Raw genomic sequence first — 25,716 nt, forward strand, 5'->3', positions numbered from 1 at the left:
ATCCAGAAAGCCATAGCGCCTTTTGCGGAGCAAGCATCCCACAACACGGTAATCTTTGACAACTTCGTCGCATACGCCAGGAAGAACTACATCACCAAAACGACGCTCGACTCAATCCTCAGCCCTATAGTTGCGGCGCGGAAAAAGGCACGAAAAGATAGCCATGACGCTTCCCGTTCTTGCTCATTAAGTCGAGAAGAGCTCTCTGACATTGAATCTATCGAAGATGGCAGTCCAAACTAACGGCACCACAGACGACTTTCAAACCAAAATCTGGCAATGGAACTGTAGATCTATCAGGCGCAAAATCCCTAACCTCCTAGAACTCACTAAACAAGATGAACCAGATGCGATAGCCCTCCAGGAAACGTACAGCACTAACATTCGCCTTCAAGGATATAACGCCTTCAGCAGAACAGAGCGCACCGCAGTCCTGACCAAAAAGACCCTTACCGCCCAATTGCACGAAATCATGGACACCAACGTGGACCATACACTTGTCGAAATCTTACCTGGCAGAAAGACTCAGCAAAGCCTCTTCATTTTAAGCGTCTACAGCCCCCCTCGAGACCAACTGGCGAACTTCGAGCAATTTATAAGGAAAATCAGGAACATCACGAAAGGGCACAAAGTCGTGATCGCGGGCGATTTTAATGCTCCTCACATGGTGTGGGGGTACCCGTCAACAACTAAGAAGGGGACCCGCATACATGACGCCGCCCAATCTCACAATTTAAGTCTCTGGAACGATCCGCTGCAACCAACCCGAGTAAGCAACAGCGTCTCCAGAGACACTAATCCCGACCTCACCTTTACCCACGGCATCCACCAGGCAGAGTGGACCCGACTGGAGGAGACGTTAGGAAGTGAGCATCACATCCTACAACTCGAGATAAGCCACCGAAAAAGAACCATTCAGTCCGGGACAGCAAAGATCACAGATTGGAAAGCCTTCCCTACCGACGTCAATCCTGGAAACATCGAAGAAATTGACAAATGGCTTTCTAAGATACTTGAAAAAGCGGGGGAGCACACAAAAATAATTCAACTGAACACAGATATTCCCGCTGTTGACCTACACCTTTCCCACCTTTGGGAAGCAAGAAGAAGCCACCTCAAACGGTGGAAAAGACAAAAGCACAACAGAAAACTCAAGCTGAAAATCGCCGCCATCACTAAGAAAGCCGAAGAATATGGCGCCCTCCTCTACCGGCAAAATTGGGACAAGGCATGTGACCAACTTCATGGCACCCTCAGCACAAAAAGGACCTGGCATATTTTACGAGGCCTTCTGGCGACTACATGGACAAAAATGCAGCAAAAGCAAGACCTTCAAAAAATCGTCCATTCATACGCAGGCACCCAACAAGACATACTAGATGAGATTCAACGCAAGTTTGCCGGTGACATCCCATCGAGTCCGACAAGTACTGATCCGTACCGCGGCCAACATAATCCCGACCTCGATAGACCCTTCACAAAAGCTGAAATGGAGGCAGCCCTGGCCAAACTCACAAGGAATACTTCGCCCGGCAAAGACAAGATTACCAATAAGCTCCTCCGTAACCTACCTCCAAACGCAACAGAAGCGCTCCTAGACTATTTTAACGTATGTTGGGAAACAGGCGAACTACCGGCAACGTGGAAGCACTCGGATGTGACAATGATTTCTAAGCCAAACAAGCCTCTACGTATTGAGAATCTTCGCCCTATATCACTGACTTCCTGCGCGGGTAAACTTCTTGAGCACATGGTCCACGATCGGCTCACGCCATATCTCGAGGACAACGGGTACATACCGGACACAATGTTTGGGTTCCGACAGCATTTGTCTACCCAAGACATCCTTCTGCTTCTGAAGGAGGACATCATAGACCGCTTGGATCGCCATCACAAGTCCTGTATACTTGCTATCGACGTCAAGGGCGCTTTTGACAATGTCAAGCATGAAAAGATCCTCGAAAATCTGCAAAGTACCAATTGCGGCCCCAAGCTTACAATTATGTTCAAAACTTTCTCACGAATCGCACGGCAACGGTGGGCATCGGCAACCTTCGAGGCGCAAAATTCCACCTACCAAACAAAGGCACGCCTCAAGGTTCAGTTTTCTCCCCGCTGCTTTTTAACATCGCCATGCTGCACCTGCCAAAGAAACTTCAAACTATCGAAGGACTGAGGCATGCTCTTTACACAGACGACCTCACGCTGTGGATGAGAGCGCCTACAACTGGAAGACAACAGGACGCCCTGCAGGAGGCTATCGACGTGATAGTAAACTACTTGGACTCTTGCGGTCTCCAGTGTGCTCCGGAGAAATCCGAACTTCTCGTGCTGAAGGCTCGAACTCGAGGACGACCACCTAAACTTCTTGATCCGGATCCCAGCGTCACTCTTTATGGAGTGGAAATTCCCAGGGTCAACTCCCTTCGTGTACTAGGTCTGACCATACACAAGGATGGATCGGGTGCCGCTCATCTTCCCAAGCTACAACAAACTGTGACACAAGTCACCCACCTCGTTAAAAGAATCGCGAATCAACGAAGGGGGCTCAAAGAACACGACACCTTGCGGATCATTCAAGCATTAATAACCAGTAGGATCACGTATGGCACCCCATACTTAGCCTTAAAAAACGCTGAAATAAACAAATTGGACATAATTATTAGGAAAGCAACCAAGACTGCTCTAGGCCTTCCTTTCATGGCATCCACCGACAAGCTCCTTAAATTAGGCGTACATAATACGTGGGAGGAGATGGTCGAAGCCCACAAAGCCAGCCAACTCGAACGCCTCAAGCTCACTCCTACAGGCAGAGCAGTACTCCGTTTCCTCAACTACAGTGAAACCTACATCGCGGACACCGACCAAAAAGCGAGGCTACCATCGGAACTCCGAGAGACCATCTGTATAGCACGCATACCACGTAACATGCATCCCACTTACCACAAAGAAAGAAGACAGGCAAGATCAAAGGCACTCCTCCGAAAATATGAAAAGGATCCTAACACCAGATACACAGACGCTGCTCGATATCCAGACCACACTGCTTTCGCAATAAGCATCACGGACCCACGAGGCAGGGAATTGACGTCGGCAACAATACCGGCTCGTAACCCCGAAACTGCAGAAGAAGCAACCATCGCCTTGGCAATGACGACCTGCAGCGACCGAGCACTGATATTCACCGACTCCCAAGCGGCATGTCGGAACTTCCAGAAAGGACGCGTGTCCGCGACGGCTCTTAATATCTTAAAGACGCGCCCCCAACTTCCTGACACCTACGTCACCTGGATCCCGGGGCATGAAGGGATGGCGGGAAACGAAGCAGCGCACGCTGCAGCCCGAGAGCACGCCAGCCAGGCCTTCCTGCCACCCAACATTCGTGCTGCAACGGGCGCAGCAGACGTACCCATCACCTACAGGGCCATACTTCAGCACTACCGACTTGAGCGGAGGAGATATCCCCCACCACACCCCGACCTCACCAAGGAAGAGAGCGTAATCTTTCGTCGGCTCCAAACAAACACGTACACACACGGAATAATCATGAACCGCATCTACCCCACGCAATTTTCATATCTCTCCCCTTACTGCGACATACCCGACACCTTGGCACACATGATCCTGGAGTGCCCTTGCGATGACCGCCGTCCAGACCCACCTGTGGATAGCCGAGCATCCTCAACAACCCTGACTGCCGCACCACAAGATATTGCAAGCGCCCATACCACCGGTGACCACGACATCGCTGAAAAGTGGGAGGCACTGCTCGTCTACGAGGATCCGGAGAACCAGAAGAATCTGGTGAACCGGGCGAAGACGGCAGCCACCGCCAGAGGTTTCCTGGACTGAGGAGACCTACCGCCTCGGACCGGCAAGGATCAAGTCCTGGCTAGTCTTTTCAGCAAATAAACGTTTATTTCTCTCTCTCTCTCTCATGCGTGGTGCTTGGGCTATGCGGTGAAGCCCTACCCTCATTTCAAATTGTGCAATTTTGGGTGGTTCCCTGGAACAAATCTGGCGTCTTGACATTATCACAGGCACCAATTTGCCCCCACTTAACATAAAAACATCGTGTCAATGCCCCACGTTGCATTTATGGCCATCACAGTATTTGGCAAGCACGCGATGCGGAAATACCTGCTTGAAGTTGAAATCGGAACTGCGTGGTTGATGATTGGGAACTTTGTGATGAGTGCGAACCTGACAAGTGAAAACCATTTTCTTATTCACCATTGGTGCCCTGATAACAAAAATCAAACGCCGATACAGAGTAATTACGACAGGCCCGCATTCGTGTTTGGTAGCAGTGACATGCGATCACCAGGCCTCTTTTTCTCATCCACGTGATTCAAATGCGTGTCAAAAAGTTCATCTTTGTTGCAAAAATGAAAACAAAACTGATTTTGAAAGGGCATTTTCTGAGCTAACTCGAAATAGCTTTACTTGTTCCAGCAACGTCTAGAACGTTATGAAAACGGGCTCCCAAGGTATTGGTCAAATTGAATGATTTTGAATAGGCGCGGTAACAAAACAGTTGAAGGGGCTGTTAGGGCAAGAGGATACAGGCAGCAGGGTTCGGTGTCATGGCTGACCCGAACGGGGTCCTGAGCTTTTATCAGACGATTATGTACCCGATGATGATGATTGGGATGTCTATGCACATACCCCAACGGGGAAATCAACATACTCCAGCAGCCGAAATATGCGCATGCCGTAAAGGGTGGCGGGAAAATCGCGCAGCGACGGCAATCTTGCTGGCAGTCCGGAACAATTTGGCTGCCATTGCGTCTCGATAATGCGTCAGCGTTGGAGGCTGTTGTGCGTATCCGTATTCTATATAGCAAGTCCTTGATGAAACAATGCCAGCCCAGCAAATCCAACAGCTTTCCCGAAGATTTGCACGAAAGCTCCGGCTGCCAGCAGTGCCAGTTTGGGTTGGAGAAGTGGATTTTGGCGACCTTTTCGCTGGTCGACTCACAGCCTTCGCAGCCCGCTTAGCAGCCCGCCCGCCAGGCTCGCAGAGTAGTAGAAAGTTCGTGAATGTTGTTGCTCGGTAAATGGAAGCAGGAAATGCTTCTGGGTGCTTAGGCACGGCTGGCTCTGATGAAGGCTCGCCGTCCCCAAAGGTAGCTGAATCTTGTCGGCTCGAAAGGCTTCCCAACGGTACTGTCACCACGGGGCAATGATTTAATGGGCAATAAATCCGCAGTAATAACATTTTGTTGTATTTGTCCAAGTCGGTACGGGTCCCGTGATACTCGTTGGCCTTCTACCTTTTCTCTTCCATCGCTGCCTCAACCTTCGTTGCAGTTTGAGAAGCGTCGAGCGTCGTAATGATGCCACCAAGGAGAGGATTTCTACTGGTATTGCCGTTATGATCCTGCGAGTTTTCAAGCGTTCGACGTCGATAGTGCATGGCTCCAGGAGACGGAAATACGGCCTTTCGAAATTTGCTGTCAATCTTGACCGTTCTTGTTAGGCGGCTCGTCTTCAGAAGTAGGCGGTGACTGTAACGGCGGTTTACCTGTTCCCGCGTCTGTATGTTGCCCTTTGGAAATGTTTGCCATGCGGTAACGGTGTGGACAAAATTCAACCGCAAGGAACTTCCGGGCTGAAGACGTTTCCTCAGAGACGAGCCCTGCCCGCCCGTAGCCATGTCATCATGGGCGAGCGTCATGCATGCGTGCACGCCGTGGTTTCTGGGCATACCAATAAAGCCTAGCTCCGTGGAACGCTTGAGGTGCTGGCGGGTAGTTGCACGCACTTGTCGGTAGAATTTCAAAAAGTTTCCGAAAGGCTTTATCCTGCATAACGTCTGCAACGAGGTTGTACTGCATCGCATGGGCTTGCTTCTCAATTCGTGTTTCTTCGGGAACTCGCGCTATATTCAGTTCGACAGAGTGCGCTGGCGTGTCCCGAAGTTCCGCTATCAAAGTCAAGTTCTTGCTGTCCCCTGTTGCAGTCTCGTGTTGCGTCGGCTGGTACAGAAATGCACTCGTGGTACCGGTACAAATTACGTGCGGATCTCTTGTCCGTGAACTTGTAGGATAGTAGTCAAGTTTGGCGATTCGGTATTGTAGCGTAATTCATTTTACCTCAGGCAGCATTCCCTACTTTCGGCAGGTTATGTAATGCGTAAAGAATGCTTTTGTGCTGTGAAAGCTATCGGTGTGTAACTCAGCCTGTTCTACTTCCTCCTCAAGTTCGTCGTCGACTAGGTCTATTATGTCCGAATCCAATTTCGGTAGGTTTATCCGTTTACGTTTGAGATTTTCCAGGCTCATTTCAAGTTTCCAGACATCTGGTAGCGGATTAGTGATTCCGTCAATACCGGTAAGAGTAGCTACGAATTCTGCACGGGCATTGTTTCGCAAAAAACACACAGCGTGCAGCTCACCAGCTTGCTTTTCGGTAGCGGTACTCTTGGTGCCAAGCATGGTGGACTGGTCGTTACGTGGTTTGTCTGCGTGGGTGGACGAGTTGCGGTCGGTTTTTGTCGGTGCACCGGGGATGGCCACGCCCGGTGTCGGCCGTGTCTGGTTAGTCGCAGGTCCCTCGAGGCCGGCGGTAGGAACGCCGGTGTTGGCGTCGGTGCCTTCGAGGGAGTCGGTATGCGGTCGCTGTCAGCCATGGTGACTGGTGGCTCAGGGTGAGTCGGCGGTAAACGGTCCGGGTCGGACTTTCCCGAAGCCACTAGCATCCCTGCTGTTCTCCCCATCAGTCCCTGACCCTCCTTCCGCGTTTCGGCACCAAATGTTAGGGCAAGAGGACACCAGCAGTAGGGTTCGGTGTCATTGCTGACCGAAACGGGGTTCTGAGCTTTCACGCGATTATGTACACGATGATGATGATTGTGATGTTGATTAACATACCCCACACGGGGGGTTGAAGAGGGGCCATGCAGACAAAACACAAGTTTGGTTCATTCGGAAGGTTGCCTAGATAGAATCATACTGACCTCACTTTCAACGTAAACTTCGCTCAAATATGCTACATAATTAGGAGCAAAGGGAGTGACCATACGACCCACCAGCTCATTTCCGGCAACAGAACCTATGATGTCATATGTGACAACTCTTTGGTTGGCTGAGGCCTGCAAAACGAAACGCAAATTAGCCGCGCTTATAAGTTTGCCGAACGCCCTATTTGCACTTGCGTTTAGCCCACAGTCTTTTATAGTCATAAGAGTGGAAGTGGAAACAGTGGAAAGTTATGCAAGTGCACGTAGACATAGAAGTACCGATGGGTACTGCTGTTGGTACTGCGCGCACTATGCTATTTTAGCTGCACAGCACTGCGGCTCTTTTTGTGGTTGTCTCAGAGGCCCCTGCCCGATTGGCGCAAGCGACAGTGTCTTACGTGATATATTTCTCGAGCGAACACACTGTTTCACGAAACAGTTATTTTATACCTCAACAGAAACAAGCGAGGTACAAATACGGTCAAAAACAAAGCAAAGGCCGAAAACGGTCAGCCCCGGGATGGTGGCGCCATCTAGGTTGACTAACGGTAAACAAGGCTCCCCACCTCATATGACATCAGTGCAGAGGTCATGAAAACACACGATTTAGCGGGAAAATCGAAGTTTTAATCTAAGTTCAATAATTTGTCAGTGAATAAAGCATCTTTTGCTTCCGAACAAGGGCTGGGGGCACCAAAAAACATGAAATCTTTCGAATGAAACAAACTTGTATTTTGTCTTCATGGCCCCCTTAAGGCGAAGGGAGAAGTTAGGTGAGGTTAAGTTAGGTAAGAGTAGGCTGGGTGGGGGTTTGGTGGGTTGGATATGACTGAATCGGGTAAGTTCACGTCAACGCGTTCAATAAATCGTGGCTGTACTGCAGTGTTCAGCCACTAATATAGGCCCAGTCACTTCCGCCCCACGCAAGACACACTTACTCCTTGGAAGTTCACTTCGGCTGCCAGCCCCACGCTGTACGTAGCCTCCGGAATGAGCGGCGCGTTGTAGTAGCCCCCGTAGTAGCGGCCGTCGCCCACGGTGAACTCTCCCTGACTCTTCACTTCATCAGGAGTCAGCTTAGCTGCCATGTAGAACGAGAGATTCATGGCCACCGACTCGTTGTAGTCCGGCGTGCCACCGGTCCACTCGTAAAGGGCGCTATCGCCAACACTGGCCTCGCTGGAATCACCGGCCGACCGCCTGGTACGGTTCTTGCGGTCATCGTGCCTCTGTACCAGCACATAGTAAGCCCTGCAATATGGTAGAAAAGCACGTAAATAGCCGGTAAGCATAGCTAAAACAGCACAAAGGACGGGACAAGGAAGAACAACAGGACGAAACGCGGTCCTGTGGTTCAAAAGCGCTTCGCTCTGTTGTTCTTCCTTGTCCCGTCCTTTGCGCTGTTGCTATTCTTGAATATGAACCAGCCAGCCCAAACTTTTACATTGTTTTAGCCGGTAATAAATGCAATTCAGTCATGCGGAACAAGTTCAGCGTTGTAATTTGACAAAACTGAAATATCGATGCAAGAATTTTGGGAACTCAGGAGTGGGAAAAACTTTACACTAGGGAAATCATACTTCATCATCATCATCATCACCAGCCTATCTGCGCCCACTGCAGGGTAACGGCCTCTCCCATTAATCTCCAATTACCGCGGTCCTGGGCTAACTGCGACCAAAATATCCACGCAAACTTCTTGATCAAATCTGCCTATCTAACTTTCGGCCGCCCCCTGCAGCGCTTGCCTCCTCTAGGGATCCGCTCTGTTACCCTTAATGACCAACAGTTATCTTGACTTCGCATTACATGCCCTCCCACGTCCATTTCTTCTTAATTTCTACTAATATGTCCTTAACAAGCGTTTGTTCCTTGACGTACTCCGCTCTCTTCTGGTCCCTTAATGTTACACCTATCATTTTCCGCTCCATTTCCCGCTGAGTCGTCTTCAATTTAAGTTGAGCCCTCTTAGTGAGCCTCCAAGTTTCTGCCCCGTAGGTGAGTACCGGTAAGATGCAGCTGTCATACACTTTCTTTTTCAGGGACAATGGTAGGCTGCCAGTCATTATCTGAGAATATCTGTCGTATGCACTCCACCCCATTCTTATCCTTCTATATATCTCCGCCTCATGTTTGGGATCCGGCAGTGTTCTGTTACCCGGAAAATGAAGTGACAGGAGTTTCATCAATAGTGGATTTTGCATTATCTACAACATTCCACTAAAAAAGAAAAAGAAAAAAAGCAGAGCAGAATTCTTTCGCCCTAGTTCACGTGTTTAAGTGGTTTACACAGACATTTTATTGCTGTCAGCAATTTCACACGAATCAAATGAAATATGTTGGCAACATAGTGGCAGCTGCTGTCTGTGCAGCAAACCATTTTACACAAGAAAGGGATTAGGCTCTTATTGGGCAATTGATGCAAAGCGTTTCACTTCCATTTTTGCAGCTCATAACATTTTGAGTTACAGCTCACATTTATTGCAGTTCTCTTTGTTGCTAAATGCAGGAACGCTTCAAGCAAATAAAGATGTATTCTATTTTTCTGCTTTTAATGCAGGTTCAGAAGCAAAATGTCGGGCAGTCGCAAAGTTAGTAGGTTAAAAAAACACTTTGATCTTCATGCCTTTGCGCCCGACCCACCGAGCCTTGTATATAGTGACGTGTAACTGATAAAAAGAAAATAGACACCGAAAGAAACCTACTCGATGTCATCCGGCTGATCGCCAAGTGCTGCCAGCTGCAGCGTGATGGCTGTCTCACTGACAGACTTCAGCTCGGCCTTTGCCTCGATCACAGGGACTGCACGGTAGAGGGACATTGTAGGCATGATGCCACTCCCCTATTGTGCACAGAATACACGTATAATTGCTTACATGCCAATCATTTTAACTCTTTCTGCATTGTTAAAGGGGTCCCGGAACACGTTCTGAACACGGTCAATAAACTCGTGCAACCATTGATCAAGGATATCTCACACTAATGTTGCTTTTTCACGAATGATAGGAATATCACAATTTTGCTGCAAAGTTTCTTCTTCCCCTCCACTACACTTATTTTTAAGTGCGAAATGACTCCGTTAACACTCACTGAACTGACAAAATTCAGGCGGGAGGACGTCACTTGAAACGGGCTTTGCGGGGTGGGGGGGGGGGCACCCTATGGCCTCGATAGCGTCAGGAGACACTACTTTTCTAGACATCTTTAAAGCATGGCCGCTTCAGGAGCTCATTATATTTCATTTCGCATGAACGCAAATTATGTCAGAATATCTAGGTGTCTCGTCATCGATAAAAAAATTGGCTGGCGATTACGATGCTATCTAATGCGATATTTGGGTGCAGCAGCAGTGCGCTGAGACAGCACTCATTTGTGGGTTCTCTCGACGGCAGCGATGATGAGCCTCTGCGTCGGCGGCGCAGTGCGTCTCAGGAAGGGACCGCAACCCGTGTCTCAGGCAGGGAACGCACGCCCCCCTCACGTTTTCGCCAGTATCGCGCAGACGAGCCTCTTGTGCGGGCACAGCACGCTGCCCCCCTACTCCCCCACCGCACTTTCGGAGAGCGCTCGTGCCGCCACGGAGAACCGCCCTCCCCTCCCATTTTCACGACACTCGCCTCCTTTGCTTTCTTTCACTATTCGGTAGTGCCATCGTTCACTCGCTATTTTCACTATTCCGCCTAGACAAAATGGTAGCTGGTCCCAGCTGGTTCATGGCCGAATTCCCAGCTGGGCGCTGCTGGTCCTAGCTAGTCCGAACTGGTCCCAGTTGTTCTTGACATCGTTCACTCGGTTAGACGATGACGCAGCTCAGCCCAGAGATGGCCGCCAAAGGGCTGTGCCCTAAAAACAAATGAACAAGGCTTGCGAAGACGAAGTCAAATTTATTTGAGGTTCTGCATTAGCACCCTTTGGATTAACAAGCTTATCACTCATGTTGAATGCAACGTTCCTATGCCACATTGTGTAAGAGCAGTATTTGTGTCCATCAGATAACAAGAGGAAGGAAAGAAATTGAGGGGTGGCTTTTCTGGGGTTCTCCAAACTTAAATGTCAGCATAAAGATGTCACAAATGAAACATGACCCCTTTACAGGTGTAGTGCTGAAAGAGACTTAGCCTCTTCATCTACAGTACACTGCCCATACAGTGATGATAGCGTCACCTCACAATCAGTGCTGATATGCGGTAGTGACTTGTGGTATAACTTTCACATTTATAGTTTTTTGACCTGCCCTGTGTGAGGGCATATGCTTTTTCGCAGGTAATAGTCTTAATGCCTCATGACTACAGATGATGGCCGATTTTGTGGCATTATGATTCTCTAGAAGATGCATGCGGGGAGGAAATAAGACTTCTCACCACGTGGCCTGGTGTAAACTGTGATGTTCACTGGCTTGCCGTAACCAGCTGACGTCCTTGCCGACACTTCCGCTACGTACGCTGTGCCAGCTTCCAGCCCATCAAATTGCACCTTTCTTGCTTCTGGTCCCACTTTTGATACGTTTTCCGCCGCCGGTGAGTTTAGATTAACCAGAGTGACCTACTTAGACAAAAAAACAACAAAAAAAGGAATGTAGAGAAGGGGAATGCAAACAATAAAATTTCAGTTGAGATCAAATTTGAATAGAACAGTTTTGAATGTTAATAGCAAAAAATTCTAACAACAAATACAGTCAAACCTGACCGTAACGAACATCAATGGAACGAATTGCTGGATTTAACGAAGTGTTTCAATTCCGCATTGGCACCCCCGTAGGAGCCCATACGCTCGCGACCTCTATGCCGCAGTTAGCCTTGATGTAACGAAGTCGGCGAGCTGATCAGTCATGTTTTTGCACTTTTACTCACAAATCGACCGTGTAAATGAAATAATTTAGCGCATTCTAGCCCCACCGTAAGAAACCAGCAGCAATAAAAACACCTAATATAGCCTAAATACGAAACTCGTCATGAGGATGATGATGAACCAAGAGTCCAGCACCATCTCGCGGATAAGGAAGCAATCACTTCTGGTTCTGCTTGTGTAGCCTGACACACGGAGTGCTACGTGGCCTGACACCACATAATGTAGCAGGAATAACTACCCTTGACGTTTCTTTTTTTTACCCGCACCGCTAACTACAGTGCGCTTCACATGTGAGTGCGTTTTCGGTTCCAGACTACGTTTTGAGGTGCCAGGTCGTCCTGTCGGCGTGTAGTCGCACGTCGACACTTCTATCTGTGGTATCGCTTCGTCGGTATAACTACTGCTGCTAGAAAACGAAAAGTTGTGCCTTTTCATAAAAAGCGCACAATTTTAAATGCCTTTTCTGCTGGCGAGAGAGAAGAGTGCTACCGCATCCTCTCAACAATCTTGAGTGCCGCAAAAATCACCAGGTTCGCAAAAGGCACCCGTTCAGATAATTTTGTTTCGAGGAACGCGTTAAGACGCTGAAAAGTGTCAAACGGCAGACGTGATACTTGAGTTATGTTTGCTAATACGGGGGTAGGTAGCCTTGCTTCTTTCGAGCGCCGTGTAGTGCCTAAGCTCGTGCGAAAGCAGCAGGCGCAACTTACGCAGTTTTTCGCTATAAAATACATCCATTAGGGTGGAGTTCGCCTTCACTGATTTCTAGCATTTTCGCTTTCTTTCTGCTTCATTCCCACGATACGTAACTCGAAACTTGAATGCAACAAAAACCTGGATGTAACGAAAAATTGCGAACTTTTGTCAACTCCGTTACATCCAGGTTTAACTGTAGACTGCGTAGACTGCATGCAAACAGTCCCGTTGTGTTTAGGTTACTAGCCAATGCCGGCATACAGAAGAATTGGAATTCATAAGAAACGTCGCATGCTTCAATGCAATCACGTGGTATGCATGGTATGCTACGTTACGCAGTTTGAACACCGCTCCTTCTAATGTGGCAGTGAGCTCACAATTACAATAGGTCATTTCAGTGCGTTACACAAAACCGGAAAGCTGAGCATTTGAAGTGCTGAAGTTACACCAAGGTTGTGATGTGTGCTCAGGTTCAAGAACTGAGGATCGATTTGAACTCCCTGAGGTTCTTTGACATGAACCCAATGTTGTGTAAAGTAGTGGTCCAGTCCTTTGCTTCCATAGTGTGTTAAATGATCCTCTGCACGCACTGCTTCCTCTAACTTGTTAGAGCAACATCTTAATACAGCATTTACCACAGAACCTTGCATACCAGCTTCTAGCAAAAACGTCTACATCAAGCTTTTACGTTCCATAATAAAACAGCTGACAGGTTGGCTGAAAGAAGCTAAGTTTTACTGCCACAAAAAAAATGTCTTCTTTCTTTTACCCAAGCACAATGTCCAAAAGATTTATTTTTTGTTCTTAGGATGCCCGCTGGCTAAGCAGAATGCACATGCAAGTCAGTCTTCAAATGCGCACCTTATAGCCGTGAATGACACCGTTGGACAGCCTTGGCTCCTTCCAGGCGACAACGACGGCAGTTTCTTGTCGGCCCTCCTGATAAACCTGAGACGGTGGCCCAGGTACTGAGGATGGGAACAGGGCAAAAATCACGTTTGTTTTACAAGAAATGCCTATATAATATGATCACGTCTTTAGTCCTCGCGAGTGTTCTCGCAGTGTGGCAAAACTACACCAGAAGCGTCAAAGTGCACTATTAAATACTGATCACTTGAAATGTCCTCTCTAAAACTATGAGTTTCAATAGGAAAAAAAACTAGTAGTAGTTATGTTTTTCAGTACGGTATTAAAGATTAATGTTCGCCATTTTTTAAAGCAAATACCATATCGTAATAGCTGCTTCTTTTTACAAGGATGAATGCACTGAATAAAGGGTAGTGTCTGTGCACAAGCTGACTGATAATGATGACAATATAGATGAGTTACATTTTATCCCATATCTCACGCATGACTGCCTGCAGTTGTTTTCATGTGCCTTTGTTTCATTCGTTTATTTTCAAGCTTGTCGCAATTATCTTTGCAGTTTTCCAGTCTTTTTTACTTAGTACTTTTGTAGGTTCCAAAACCCAAAATTATAGCTGAGCTGATCAGAGGATTTGATTTAAAAATTACACCATCTTCCCGTAGGGGAATCCTGAGTAGTATGTGAAGCAGGCATGGGATCGAGTGAAGTTCCCATTAGTTTTCAGTTCGTCATTTCCGTTTACGTTCAGCTTCGCGTGCCTTCGTTGTATCAGCAGCTTCTTGACGTAGTTTGAATGAGTGAAGGACATAAGGCGCGTTCGTAGCGCGTTGTCCTGTCTCGGTTTGTAGCGCAGTGGGAAGAGCGCCACGTACCTCCCGTCGCGGTCAGGGTCGTGGGATCGAAACCGGGGCCGCCTAACTATTTCTTTTTATAGTGGACTGCGCTGACGTCAGCCCAAACGCTGACGGGGCTGAAGAGATGCGCATGCGCAGTAGAGTGCGGACGGCGGACAACAACGAGAAGGAGGGAGGGAGGGACACAGCCCCGATCATGAGATGCTTCGCATCTAAATACGACTGTCTGAGAACAGCGTATTGGTTATTATAATATGCCGTGCTTATTTATCTTTTGGTGGGCACAATTCATCTGCTGCTGAGACGGAGCTTCAATAATAATCATACGCGTTCCCGACACGTTGCACGCGATTTCAGAATCAATCAAACGGAAACACCAAGTGAACCCCACAATGCGTCGCATCTACACAGGGCTCCCCTCGCGGGCAGGTGGGCGCAATTTTTCGTATGAGTTACGTTCTAGCGTGAGGCATTGAAAAGCGAGTGCCCTGTGTTTCAGTACCGTGACTACATGAGACGATGACCACAGGAGACGCTGACAGCCCAAGACGCTAAGGGGCATCGCCTCTAAAAAAATAGAAAGGCCGATACCTTACCAGTATATCGTCAGGGGCATCTGCTGCAGTGGACGACCCTCAAGATAAATCCAGTATTCCTTTATAAACCTGGAGTCAATGCCACAATTTATAACCCTTAGGGCCCATAGAAATGGCTATTTTTAGATAAACTAACTGCCTTAGCACACCTGGTGTAGCGGAATATGAAGTTGTCCTGAAGCACCGAGCCAACCCAACTGAAGGAATGGTCTCACTAAGTACCTCTTTGCATTAAATGCAAATACAGTCGACTCGCCATAATTCAAACTCTGATAATTCGTAGTTTCAGTGAATTCAAACAAATTTCAAATTTTTGGTATCCCGCTATCCTTTCAATGTATTTAAAAGCCACTTGATTCGAAATCCACCATTCGGTTAAGTCGTACTTTTTGCGTGCCCATATTGGAAAATATCTACTGCTTTCCCGCAACTATTACAAAACTTTCGTGCTTACATAAATACAACAGTCGAAAAATGAAAAATAGGCCCCTCAAACGTTCAACAAAAGGCGCGTTGCCAGTAAACAAAAGTTTGAAACGAAGCACAAGGTATAGACCATGACGTTGCTCAACCTTCTAGCCTTATTTACCGTTTTTATGATGCGACGTTTAGGAACCAAAACAACAAACACGCCTCAAAAAAGTCCAAACATGTTGACTGACTGCACTTGTTGAAGCGGTCTACACCACACGGGCCACTGTCGCAAAAACAAAAAGAAAAACGCACAATCACGCATTCGCGCGTCGCGTGTCAGCAAAAAAATAAATAAAATAATAAAGCAATAAATAAAAGTGTAATTTCGCTATACAGTATATACATTATATTTCCTATGGCGGCAGAGCTGCCTCGTGGCCGAGTGGTCTGAAGCGCTAGATATATGATTTTGTATGTCGCAAGTTCGAATACCTGTCGGTACATTCCTTTACTTGTAAGTTGATTTTTTCGTTTTCGCCCGTCGTTTTGTATACTGAGTTCACCATTTTTGGCCGTAACGTCCACGGCACCTCGAGCGAGTTCGCAGAACAAGCGCAGACTGACACTGACGGGCTAGCCAGTTCTTGTTGGCGTGGTATTGCCATAAGCACCGACTGCTTGCGGGCAGAGGGCACAGGCCAGAACCAGCAGACACTTGGCCTGGTGCGAACACGCATTTTACAATACAGGCATGAGTGAGGCAAGCTACAAGTGTGGGGGGAAAATGCATGGCATTTGAGCGTCTGCGCTGACCCGGAGGGCGTTCATCCACTGCGTGGGCTTCTGCTAGTGATTGCTACAATTCCAAGCCGTCCTGGGTAGCTTATCTTAGGCATTTTACAGCCGACAACATTGAAGAAGCGCGGTATGGGAATTACTGAGATATTGAGAATGCACATCCAAGGATAACGTCGGATGTCAAGCATGTTGTTTTACATAACCGAAACCAAAGCTTGCTTGAATGCTAATCTTGGACATCGTCCAATCACGGTGCACCTCGTCCTAACGTCACAGCCTTTAGTTGGCCGCAGACCGCGCATAGTAGTTTTTCTTTTTTCAAGCTTTATAAAATAATTACTGACTTATCAACCGCCTTAACGATGAAGCGTGTGTTAATTTGAGCCAGTCTACGTAGTGCATCAAAACCGGGAGCTTGACATATTCACTTCAGTGTCCCTTTAAAGAATTGATGCACTCGAGAAAATGTCCGCTAACGCATGCTTGAGCAGGCAGCTTGTAAATTTATTCGACATGTGTAGGCTGTTAACAATAAATTACAGCCCAATGATAAGGTATTCCAAAATGTAGTACTCAAACTACATCATTTGAAAAAAATCACAAATAACGATTTGGCAGCCTAAGTGAGTTCAGAAAAAGAAAGGATGTTTCCATGCAATCCTAATCACAGTTACCTTTTGTCGCCCTGATTAAAATTAAAAAAAAATACCTGATAATCCCTCACCTGTAATTGGTTCTGTCAGGAGCTGATAGGATATCCTTGTGTCCTGAAATACAAAAATGTAAATGTAGTCTCTCGGATATTTCACACCAGGTGCTATTTTGTGTGTTTCCTGCACATATATGGGCTAAAATTTGCCGAAGAATATAGCCTCCGTGAAGCACGTACTTACCCTACTTTGACCCTGTTAACTAGATCTTTCATTGGCCTTTGAGATATTTTCCCTTCCAGCTGGCAATGTAGTGATTAAGACATTCAGTACTTTCTCCTTTTTCTTGTCACCTTGGCCCCTTTTTTCTCCAACTCCCACTTTCTGGCGACTGGATTTGTTTATTTTGTAGGCTACACAAATGGGTACACGAATGAGACCACCTGGATTGGCAGCCCTTAACTCTTTCGTGACCGTGGGAAAATTGACCGATTTCTCGGGGTCAAAGAAAACATTTTTTTCTACTAAAAAACGGTTAGGCACTAATTACCGGAACACAAAATGCAGATTATTTAGCGGGCTTTCCAATAACACCGGTTTGTAAATGTTTTCATGTATCATAGTTGCGACAAAATATCAAAATAAAACTTTTTCGCCAGTTGTCGAAGAAAACGATAAAGGAGTTGTGTACAACAAACCAAGGGCAGTAAAAAAATTAGAATATACATTTTGTAGAAGAACATTTCAAAAACACGCCCAAGAAAAAATGTGGACTTCAGCGGACAGTTTGTCCGATATATAAAAAAAATATTAGGGGCTATGGAGCCATAAGCTGCTCCACACGAGCTCTCGCTTTCGCGACTTTTCATGCGGAAAAAGGCCATTCACCTTTCCCAGTTGGGCATCAAGAACACCGGCAAGTCACAAGGAATCTCCCGTTGCCACGTTTGCCGCGGTGAGTGCATTTTACGCCAAGATTCCAAGCAGTTAAAATATCGCATCAGGCTAAGCCTCATGAGAGCAACGTTCCAAGGCCGGCGGAGGAGAGCGCCTCGAGGAGCCAGTGGCACATGCCCGCACCACGCGCATGAGCAGCAGCACGAGCTCTCCCCGGCAAGCTGCGGCTGGACAAGAGCTTCATGAGCCGGTCCAGCCGCAGCTGCTCGTCGCTGACGCAAGCTCCCACTACCCCACGATGAACCAAGCACCCGACGCGGCGATGCACGCGCAAAGCAAGGAACAAAACGAGGAAGACAACGCTATGCACACCGACTCCACCGAAGAAAGCTGCTCGCCAGCGAAGTGGACATACGATGAAAACAGCGGCAGAACTATCGATTTGCATCATCAATGGAAAGTGACCGAAAGGAAACGAAACAAGACCGCCGCCACTCATGGAGCACCACCAGCCGCACAAGCCACCTCCCAGCACTCGGCCCCGGATACGGCGCAGCAGAAACGTTCCCGGATGCCACCATTGCCCGTAGACGACACGAAAATTATTTATCGCCCACAAGCCGGCCTTCAACTCTCAAAATGGTCCCTCGCAGAAATTACTAACGCCATCGGAAGGGCAAGCAAAATCACGCAGAAGGAATTCTACGACAATGTTCGCATTCAAGTGCAGCGCATCGAAAACCTCGTCATTGCAAGTACTCCAAGGAAAGATCTGGCTTTCGACTTTCTGGGAGAAATCAGCAGCATACAACTAGGACGAGACATATTCACCGTGCGAGCCCATGTGAAAACACCAGAATGGATCAGCAGGGGAGTCATCAACGGCATTCCACCGAATACCAGTACCGGAGAACTCATGGACGGACTCCGCGTGCCAGAGAGATATACGGTTGTTGCAGCACGAATGCTGGGAAAATCGTCTGCAGCCGTGATCTACTTTAACGGCCCCCATGTACCGTTCATCGTGACATATCAGAGTGGGGACTATCGTTGCCGGCCCTATCGCAAGACAGTACAGTACTGCCGTTCCTGCGGGGAGCTGGGTCACCGCCAAGACATATGCCCGCATCCAGCTAAAAACTTCTGCCACAAATGCGGCCAGACAAATCAACTACCTGACCACGAGTGCCGGCCTTACTGCAAAATCTGCAAACAACCGCATGAGACTTCAGGAACAGACTGCAGGCAGAAGCTGAAGCCAGGACCACCCCCCCACAAGGTTCGGCAGCAATGGGAAGTAAAGAGCCAAGATCCACGGAGCGGATGGCGGCCCCGCACAGAAGACTTCCCGGATCTACAAGCAGCCAACAGCACCACTTCAAATAACAGCAATAACAACGCGCAGAGAAGAAGCAGAGACAGATCCAGAGCGCATTCGCAATATCGATCCGGCTCGCGAGCTCCATCCCAAAAGAGAGTAAGCTACGCCAATGTGGCAAGCGAATCTGGAAGAAGCTCCGAAGATAAAGCTGCCATCAAAGCCTTAGAGATGAAGATCCAAAGCCAGCAAACACTCATTGACAAGCTGCTCCAGCGCTGTCGAGAGCAAGAAGCTGCTAAACGCCCTCCACAACAAGTGCTACTCACAGAGGAGCGAGTCATTCAGCTAACTGAAGACAGAATAGCCGCACTTGAACAGAGGATCATGGCAAACATACAGCAGGTCGTCGCGGCAGAAATCCAGAAAGCCATAGCGCCTTTTGCGGAGCAAGCATCCCACAACACGGTAATCTTTGACAACTTCGTCGCATACGCCAGGAAGAACTACATCACCAAAACGACGCTCGACTCAATCCTCAGCCCTATAGTTGCGGCGCGGAAAAAGGCACGAAAAGATAGCCATGACGCTTCCCGTTCTTGCTCATTAAGTCGAGAAGAGCTCTCTGACATTGAATCTATCGAAGATGGCAGTCCAAACTAACGGCACCACAGACGACTTTCAAACCAAAATCTGGCAATGGAACTGTAGATCTATCAGGCGCAAAATCCCTAACCTCCTAGAACTCACTAAACAAGATGAACCAGATGCGATAGCCCTCCAGGAAACGTACAGCACTAACATTCGCCTTCAAGGATATAACGCCTTCAGCAGAACAGAGCGCACCGCAGTCCTGACTAAAAAGACCCTTACCGCCCAATTGCACGAAATCATGGACACCAACGTGGACCATACACTTGTCGAAATCTTACCTGGCAGAAAGACTCAGCAAAGCCTCTTCATTTTAAGCGTCTACAGCCCCCCTCGAGACCAACTGGCGAACTTCGAGCAATTTATAAGGAAAATCAGGAACATCACGAAAGGGCACAAAGTCGTGATCGCGGGCGATTTTAATGCTCCTCACATGGTGTGGGGGTACCCGTCAACAACTAAGAAAGGGACCCGCATACATGACGCCGCCCAATCTCACAATTTAAGTCTCTGGAACGATCCGCTGCAACCAACCCGAGTAAGCAACAGCGTCTCCAGAGACACTAATCCCGACCTCACCTTTACCCACGGCATCCACCAGGCAGAGTGGATCCGACTGGAGGAGACGTTAGGAAGTGCGCATCACATCCTACAACTCGAGATAAGCCACCGAAAAAGAACCATTCAGTCCGGGACAGCAAAGATCACAGATTGGAAAGCCTTCCCTACCGACGTCAATCCTGGAAACATCGAAGAAATTGACAAATGGCTTTCTAAGATACTTGAAAAAGCGGGGGAGCACACAAAAATAATTCAACTGAACACAGATATTCCCGCTGTTGACCTACACCTTTCCCACCTTTGGGAAGCAAGAAGAAGCCTCCTCAAACGGTGGAAAAGACAAAAGCACAACAGAAAACTCAAGCTGAAAATCGCCGCCATCACTAAGAAAGCCGAAGAATATGGCGCCCTCCTCTACCGGCAAAATTGGGACAAGGCATGTGACCAACTTCATGGCACCCTCAGCACAAAAAGGACCTGGCATATTTTACGAGGCCTTCTGGCGACTACATGGACAAAAATGCAGCAAAAGCAAGACCTTCAAAAAATCGTCCATTCATACGCAGGCACCCAACAAGACATACTAGATGAGATTCAACGCAAGTTTGCCGGTGACATCCCATCGAGTCCGACAAGTACTGATCCGTACCGCGGCCAACATAATCCCGACCTCGATAGACCCTTCACAAAAGCTGAAATGGAGGCAGCCCTGGCCAAACTCACAAGGAATACTTCGCCCGGCAAAGACAAGATTACCAATAAGCTCCTCCGTAACCTACTTCCAAACGCAACAGAAGCGCTCCTAGACTATTTTAACGTATGTTGGGAAACAGGCGAACTACCGGCAACGTGGAAGCACTCGGATGTGACAATGATTTCTAAGCCAAACAAGCCTCTACGTATTGAGAATCTTCGCCCTATATCACTGACTTCCTGCGCGGGTAAACTTCTTGAGCACATGGTCCACGATCGGCTCACGCCATATCTCGAGGACAACGGGTACATACCGGACACAATGTTTGGGTTCCGACAGCATTTGTCTACCCAAGACATCCTTCTGCTTCTGAAGGAGGACATCATAGACCGCTTGGATCGCCATCACAAGTCCTGTATACTTGCTATCGACGTCAAGGGCGCTTTTGACAATGTCAAGCATGAAAAGATCCTCGAAAATCTGCAAAGTACCAATTGCGGCCCCAAGCTTACAATTATGTTCAAAACTTTCTCACGAATCGCACGGCAACGGTGGGCATCGGCAACCTTCGAGGCGCAAAATTCCACCTACCAAACAAAGGCACGCCTCAAGGTTCAGTTTTCTCCCCGCTGCTTTTTAACATCGCCATGCTGCACCTGCCAAAGAAACTTCAAACTATCGAAGGACTGAGGCATGCTCTTTACACAGACGACCTCACGCTGTGGATGAGAGCGCCTACAACTGGAAGACAACAGGACGCCCTGCAGGAGGCTATCGACGTGATAGTAAACTACTTGGACTCTTGCGGTCTCCAGTGTGCTCCGGAGAAATCCGAACTTCTCGTGCTGAAGGCTCGAACTCGAGGACGACCACCTAAACTTCTTGATCCGGATCCCAGCGTCACTCTTTATGGAGTGGAAATTCCCAGGGTCAACTCCCTTCGTGTACTAGGTCTGACCATACACAAGGATGGATCGGGTGCAGCTCATCTTCCCAAGCTACAACAAACTGTGACACAAGTCACCCACCTCGTTAAAAGAATCGCGAATCAACGAAGGGGGCTCAAAGAACACGACACCTTGCGGATCATTCAAGCATTAATAACCAGTAGGATCACGTATGGCACCCCATACTTAGCCTTAAAAAACGCTGAAATAAACAAATTGGACATAATTATTAGGAAAGCAACCAAGACTGCTCTAGGCCTTCCTTTCATGGCATCCACCGACAAGCTCCTTAAATTAGGCGTACATAATACGTGGGAGGAGATGGTCGAAGCCCACAAAGCCAGCCAACTCGAACGCCTCAAGCTCACTCCTACAGGCAGAGCAGTACTCCGTTTCCTCAACTACAGTGAAACCTACATCGCGGACACCGACCAAAAAGCGAGGCTACCATCGGAACTCCGAGAGACCATCTGTATAGCACGCATACCACGTAACATGCATCCCACTTACCACAAAGAAAGAAGACAGGCAAGATCAAAGGCACTCCTCCGAAAATATGAAAAGGATCCTAACACCAGATACACAGACGCTGCTCGATATCCAGACCACACTGCTTTCGCAATAAGCATCACGGACCCACGAGGCAGGGAATTGACGTCGGCAACAATACCGGCTCGTAACCCCGAAACTGCAGAAGAAGCAACCATCGCCTTGGCAATGACGACCTGCAGCGACCGAGCACTGATATTCACCGACTCCCAAGCGGCATGTCGGAACTTCCAGAAAGGACGCGTGTCCGCGACGGCTCTTAATATCTTAAAGACGCGCCCCCAACTTCCTGACACCTACGTCACCTGGATCCCGGGGCATGAAGGGATGGCGGGAAACGAAGCAGCGCACGCTGCAGCCCGAGAGCACGCCAGCCAGGCCTTCCTGCCACCCAACATTCGTGCTGCAACGGGCGCAGCAGACGTACCCATCACCTACAGGGCCATACTTCAGCACTACCGACTTGAGCGGAGGAGATATCCCCCACCACACCCCGACCTCACCAAGGAAGAGAGCGTAATCTTTCGTCGGCTCCAAACAAACACGTACACACACGGAATAATCATGAACCGCATCTACCCCACGCAATTTTCATATCTCTCCCCTTACTGCGACATACCCGACACCTTGGCACACATGATCCTGGAGTGCCCTTGCGATGACCGCCGTCCAGACCCACCTGTGGATAGCCGAGCATCCTCAACAACCCTGACTGCCGCACCACAAGATATTGCAAGCGCCCATACCACCGGTGACCACGACATCGCTGAAAAGTGGGAGGCACTGCTCGTCTACGAGGATCCGGAGAACCAGAAGAATCTGGTGAACCGGGCGAAGACGGCAGCCACCGCCAGAGGTTTCCTGGACTGAGGAGACCTACCGCCTCGGACCGGCAAGGATCAAGTCCTGGCTAGTCTTTTCAGCAAATAAACGTTTATTTCTCTCTCTCTCTCTCATGCGTGGTGCTTGGGCTATGCGGTGAAGCCCTACCCTCATTTCAAATTGTGCAATTTTGGGTGGTTCCCTGGAACAAATCTGGCGTCTTGACATTATCACAGGCACCAATTTGCCCCCACTTAACATAAAAACATCGTGTCAATGCCCCACGTTGCATTTATGGCCATCACAGTATTTGGCAAGCACGCGATGCGGAAATACCTGCTTGAAGTTGAAATCGGAACTGCGTGGTTGATGATTGGGAACTTTGTGATGAGTGCGAACCTGACAAGTGAAAACCATTTTCTTATTCACCATTGGTGCCCTGATAACAAAAATCAAACGCCGATACAGAGTAATTACGACAGGCCCGCATTCGTGTTTGGTAGCAGTGACATGCGATCACCAGGCCTCTTTTTCTCATCCACGTGATTCAAATGCGTGTCAAAAAGTTCATCTTTGTTGCAAAAATGAAAACAAAACTGATTTTGAAAGGGCATTTTCTGAGCTAACTCGAAATAGCTTTACTTGTTCCAGCAACGTCTAGAACGTTATGAAAACGGGCTCCCAAGGTATTGGTCAAATTGAATGATTTTGAATAGGCGCGGTAACAAAACAGTTGAAGGGGCTGTTAGGGCAAGAGGATACAGGCAGCAGGGTTCGGTGTCATGGCTGACCCGAACGGGGTCCTGAGCTTTTATCAGACGATTATGTACCCGATGATGATGATTGGGATGTCTATGCACATACCCCAACGGGGAAATCAACATACTCCAGCAGCCGAAATATGCGCATGCCGTAAAGGGTGGCGGGAAAATCGCGCAGCGACGGCAATCTTGCTGGCAGTCCGGAACAATTTGGCTGCCATTGCGTCTCGATAATGCGTCAGCGTTGGAGGCTGTTGTGCGTATCCGTATTCTATATAGCAAGTCCTTGATGAAACAATGCCAGCCCAGCAAATCCAACAGCTTTCCCGAAGATTTGCACGAAAGCTCCGGCTGCCAGCAGTGCCAGTTTGGGTTGGAGAAGTGGATTTTGGCGACCTTTTCGCTGGTCGACTCACAGCCTTCGCAGCCCGCTTAGCAGCCCGCCCGCCAGGCTCGCAGAGTAGTAGAAAGTTCGTGAATGTTGTTGCTCGGTAAATGGAAGCAGGAAATGCTTCTGGGTGCTTAGGCACGGCTGGCTCTGATGAAGGCTCGCCGTCCCCAAAGGTAGCTGAATCTTGTCGGCTCGAAAGGCTTCCCAACGGTACTGTCACCACGGGGCAATGATTTAATGGGCAATAAATCCGCAGTAATAACATTTTGTTGTATTTGTCCAAGTCGGTACGGGTCCCGTGATACTCGTTGGCCTTCTACCTTTTCTCTTCCATCGCTGCCTCAACCTTCGTTGCAGTTTGAGAAGCGTCGAGCGTCGTAATGATGCCACCAAGGAGAGGATTTCTACTGGTATTGCCGTTATGATCCTGCGAGTTTTCAAGCGTTCGACGTCGATAGTGCATGGCTCCAGGAGACGGAAATACGGCCTTTCGAAATTTGCTGTCAATCTTGACCGTTCTTGTTAGGCGGCTCGTCTTCAGAAGTAGGCGGTGACTGTAACGGCGGTTTACCTGTTCCCGCGTCTGTATGTTGCCCTTTGGAAATGTTTGCCATGCGGTAACGGTGTGGACAAAATTCAACCGCAAGGAACTTCCGGGCTGAAGACGTTTCCTCAGAGACGAGCCCTGCCCGCCCGTAGCCATGTCATCATGGGCGAGCGTCATGCATGCGTGCACGCCGTGGTTTCTGGGCATACCAATAAAGCCTAGCTCCGTGGAACGCTTGAGGTGCTGGCGGGTAGTTGCACGCACTTGTCGGTAGAATTTCAAAAAGTTTCCGAAAGGCTTTATCCTGCATAACGTCTGCAACGAGGTTGTACTCCATCGCATGGGCTTGCTTCTCAATTCGAGTTTCTTCGGGAACTCGCGCTATATTCAGTTCGACAGAGTGCGCTGGCGTGTCCCGAAGTTCCGCTATCAAAGTCAAGTTCTTGCTGTCCCCTGTTGCAGTCTCGTGTTGCGTCGGCTGGTACAGAAATGCACTCGTGGTACCGGTACAAATTACGTGCGGATCTCTTGTCCGTGAACTTGTAGGATAGTAGTCAAGTTTGGCGATTCGGTATTGTAGCGTAATTCATTTTACCTCAGGCAGCATTCCCTACTTTCGGCAGGTTATGTAATGCGTAAAGAATGCTTTTGTGCTGTGAAAGCTATCGGTGTGTAACTCAGCCTGTTCTACTTCCTCCTCAAGTTCGTCGTCGACTAGGTCTATTATGTCCGAATCCAATTTCGGTAGGTTTATCCGTTTACGTTTGAGATTTTCCAGGCTCATTTCAAGTTTCCAGACATCTGGTAGCGGATTAGTGATTCCGTCAATACCGGTAAGAGTAGCTACGAATTCTGCACGGGCATTGTTTCGCAAAAAACACACAGCGTGC

General features: G+C 48.4%; 3 protein-coding genes across 3 annotated transcripts in view; 2 read left to right on the forward strand and 1 right to left on the reverse strand.

Moving 5' to 3' along the window:
• The window catches only part of LOC144161759 (receptor-type tyrosine-protein phosphatase T-like), a 31,828-nt gene extending 22,043 nt beyond the window's left edge, over positions 1-9,785 (reverse strand). The window contains exons 1-2 of the mRNA XM_077692361.1: positions 9,670-9,785; positions 7,903-8,215 (exon numbers count right to left, since the gene is read on the reverse strand). Of these exons, the coding sequence (XP_077548487.1) occupies positions 7,903-8,215; positions 9,670-9,785 (429 nt within the window). The remainder of the gene's footprint in view (positions 1-7,902; positions 8,216-9,669) is intronic.
• Positions 2,134-3,873, forward strand: LOC144162199 (uncharacterized). Its single transcript, XM_077692671.1, has one exon. It carries the CDS (start codon positions 2,134-2,136, stop codon positions 3,850-3,852), a length of 1,719 nt encoding a protein of 572 aa, XP_077548797.1. The 3' UTR covers positions 3,853-3,873.
• An 11,745-nt stretch (positions 9,786-21,530) lies between the features above and the next one.
• Positions 21,531-23,196, forward strand: LOC144163151 (uncharacterized). The gene has a single exon (XM_077693974.1). It carries the CDS (start codon positions 21,535-21,537, stop codon positions 23,173-23,175), a length of 1,641 nt encoding a protein of 546 aa, XP_077550100.1. The 5' UTR covers positions 21,531-21,534; the 3' UTR covers positions 23,176-23,196.
• Positions 23,197-25,716: the final 2,520 nt, after the last annotated feature.

Source organism: Haemaphysalis longicornis, unplaced genomic scaffold, assembly GCF_048455015.1.
Source record: "Haemaphysalis longicornis isolate Haplotype H1 unplaced genomic scaffold, Haemaphysalis longicornis Haplotype H1 scaffold_12, whole genome shotgun sequence".
In the NCBI taxonomy this organism is placed as follows: Eukaryota; Metazoa; Arthropoda; class Arachnida; order Ixodida; family Ixodidae; genus Haemaphysalis; species Haemaphysalis longicornis.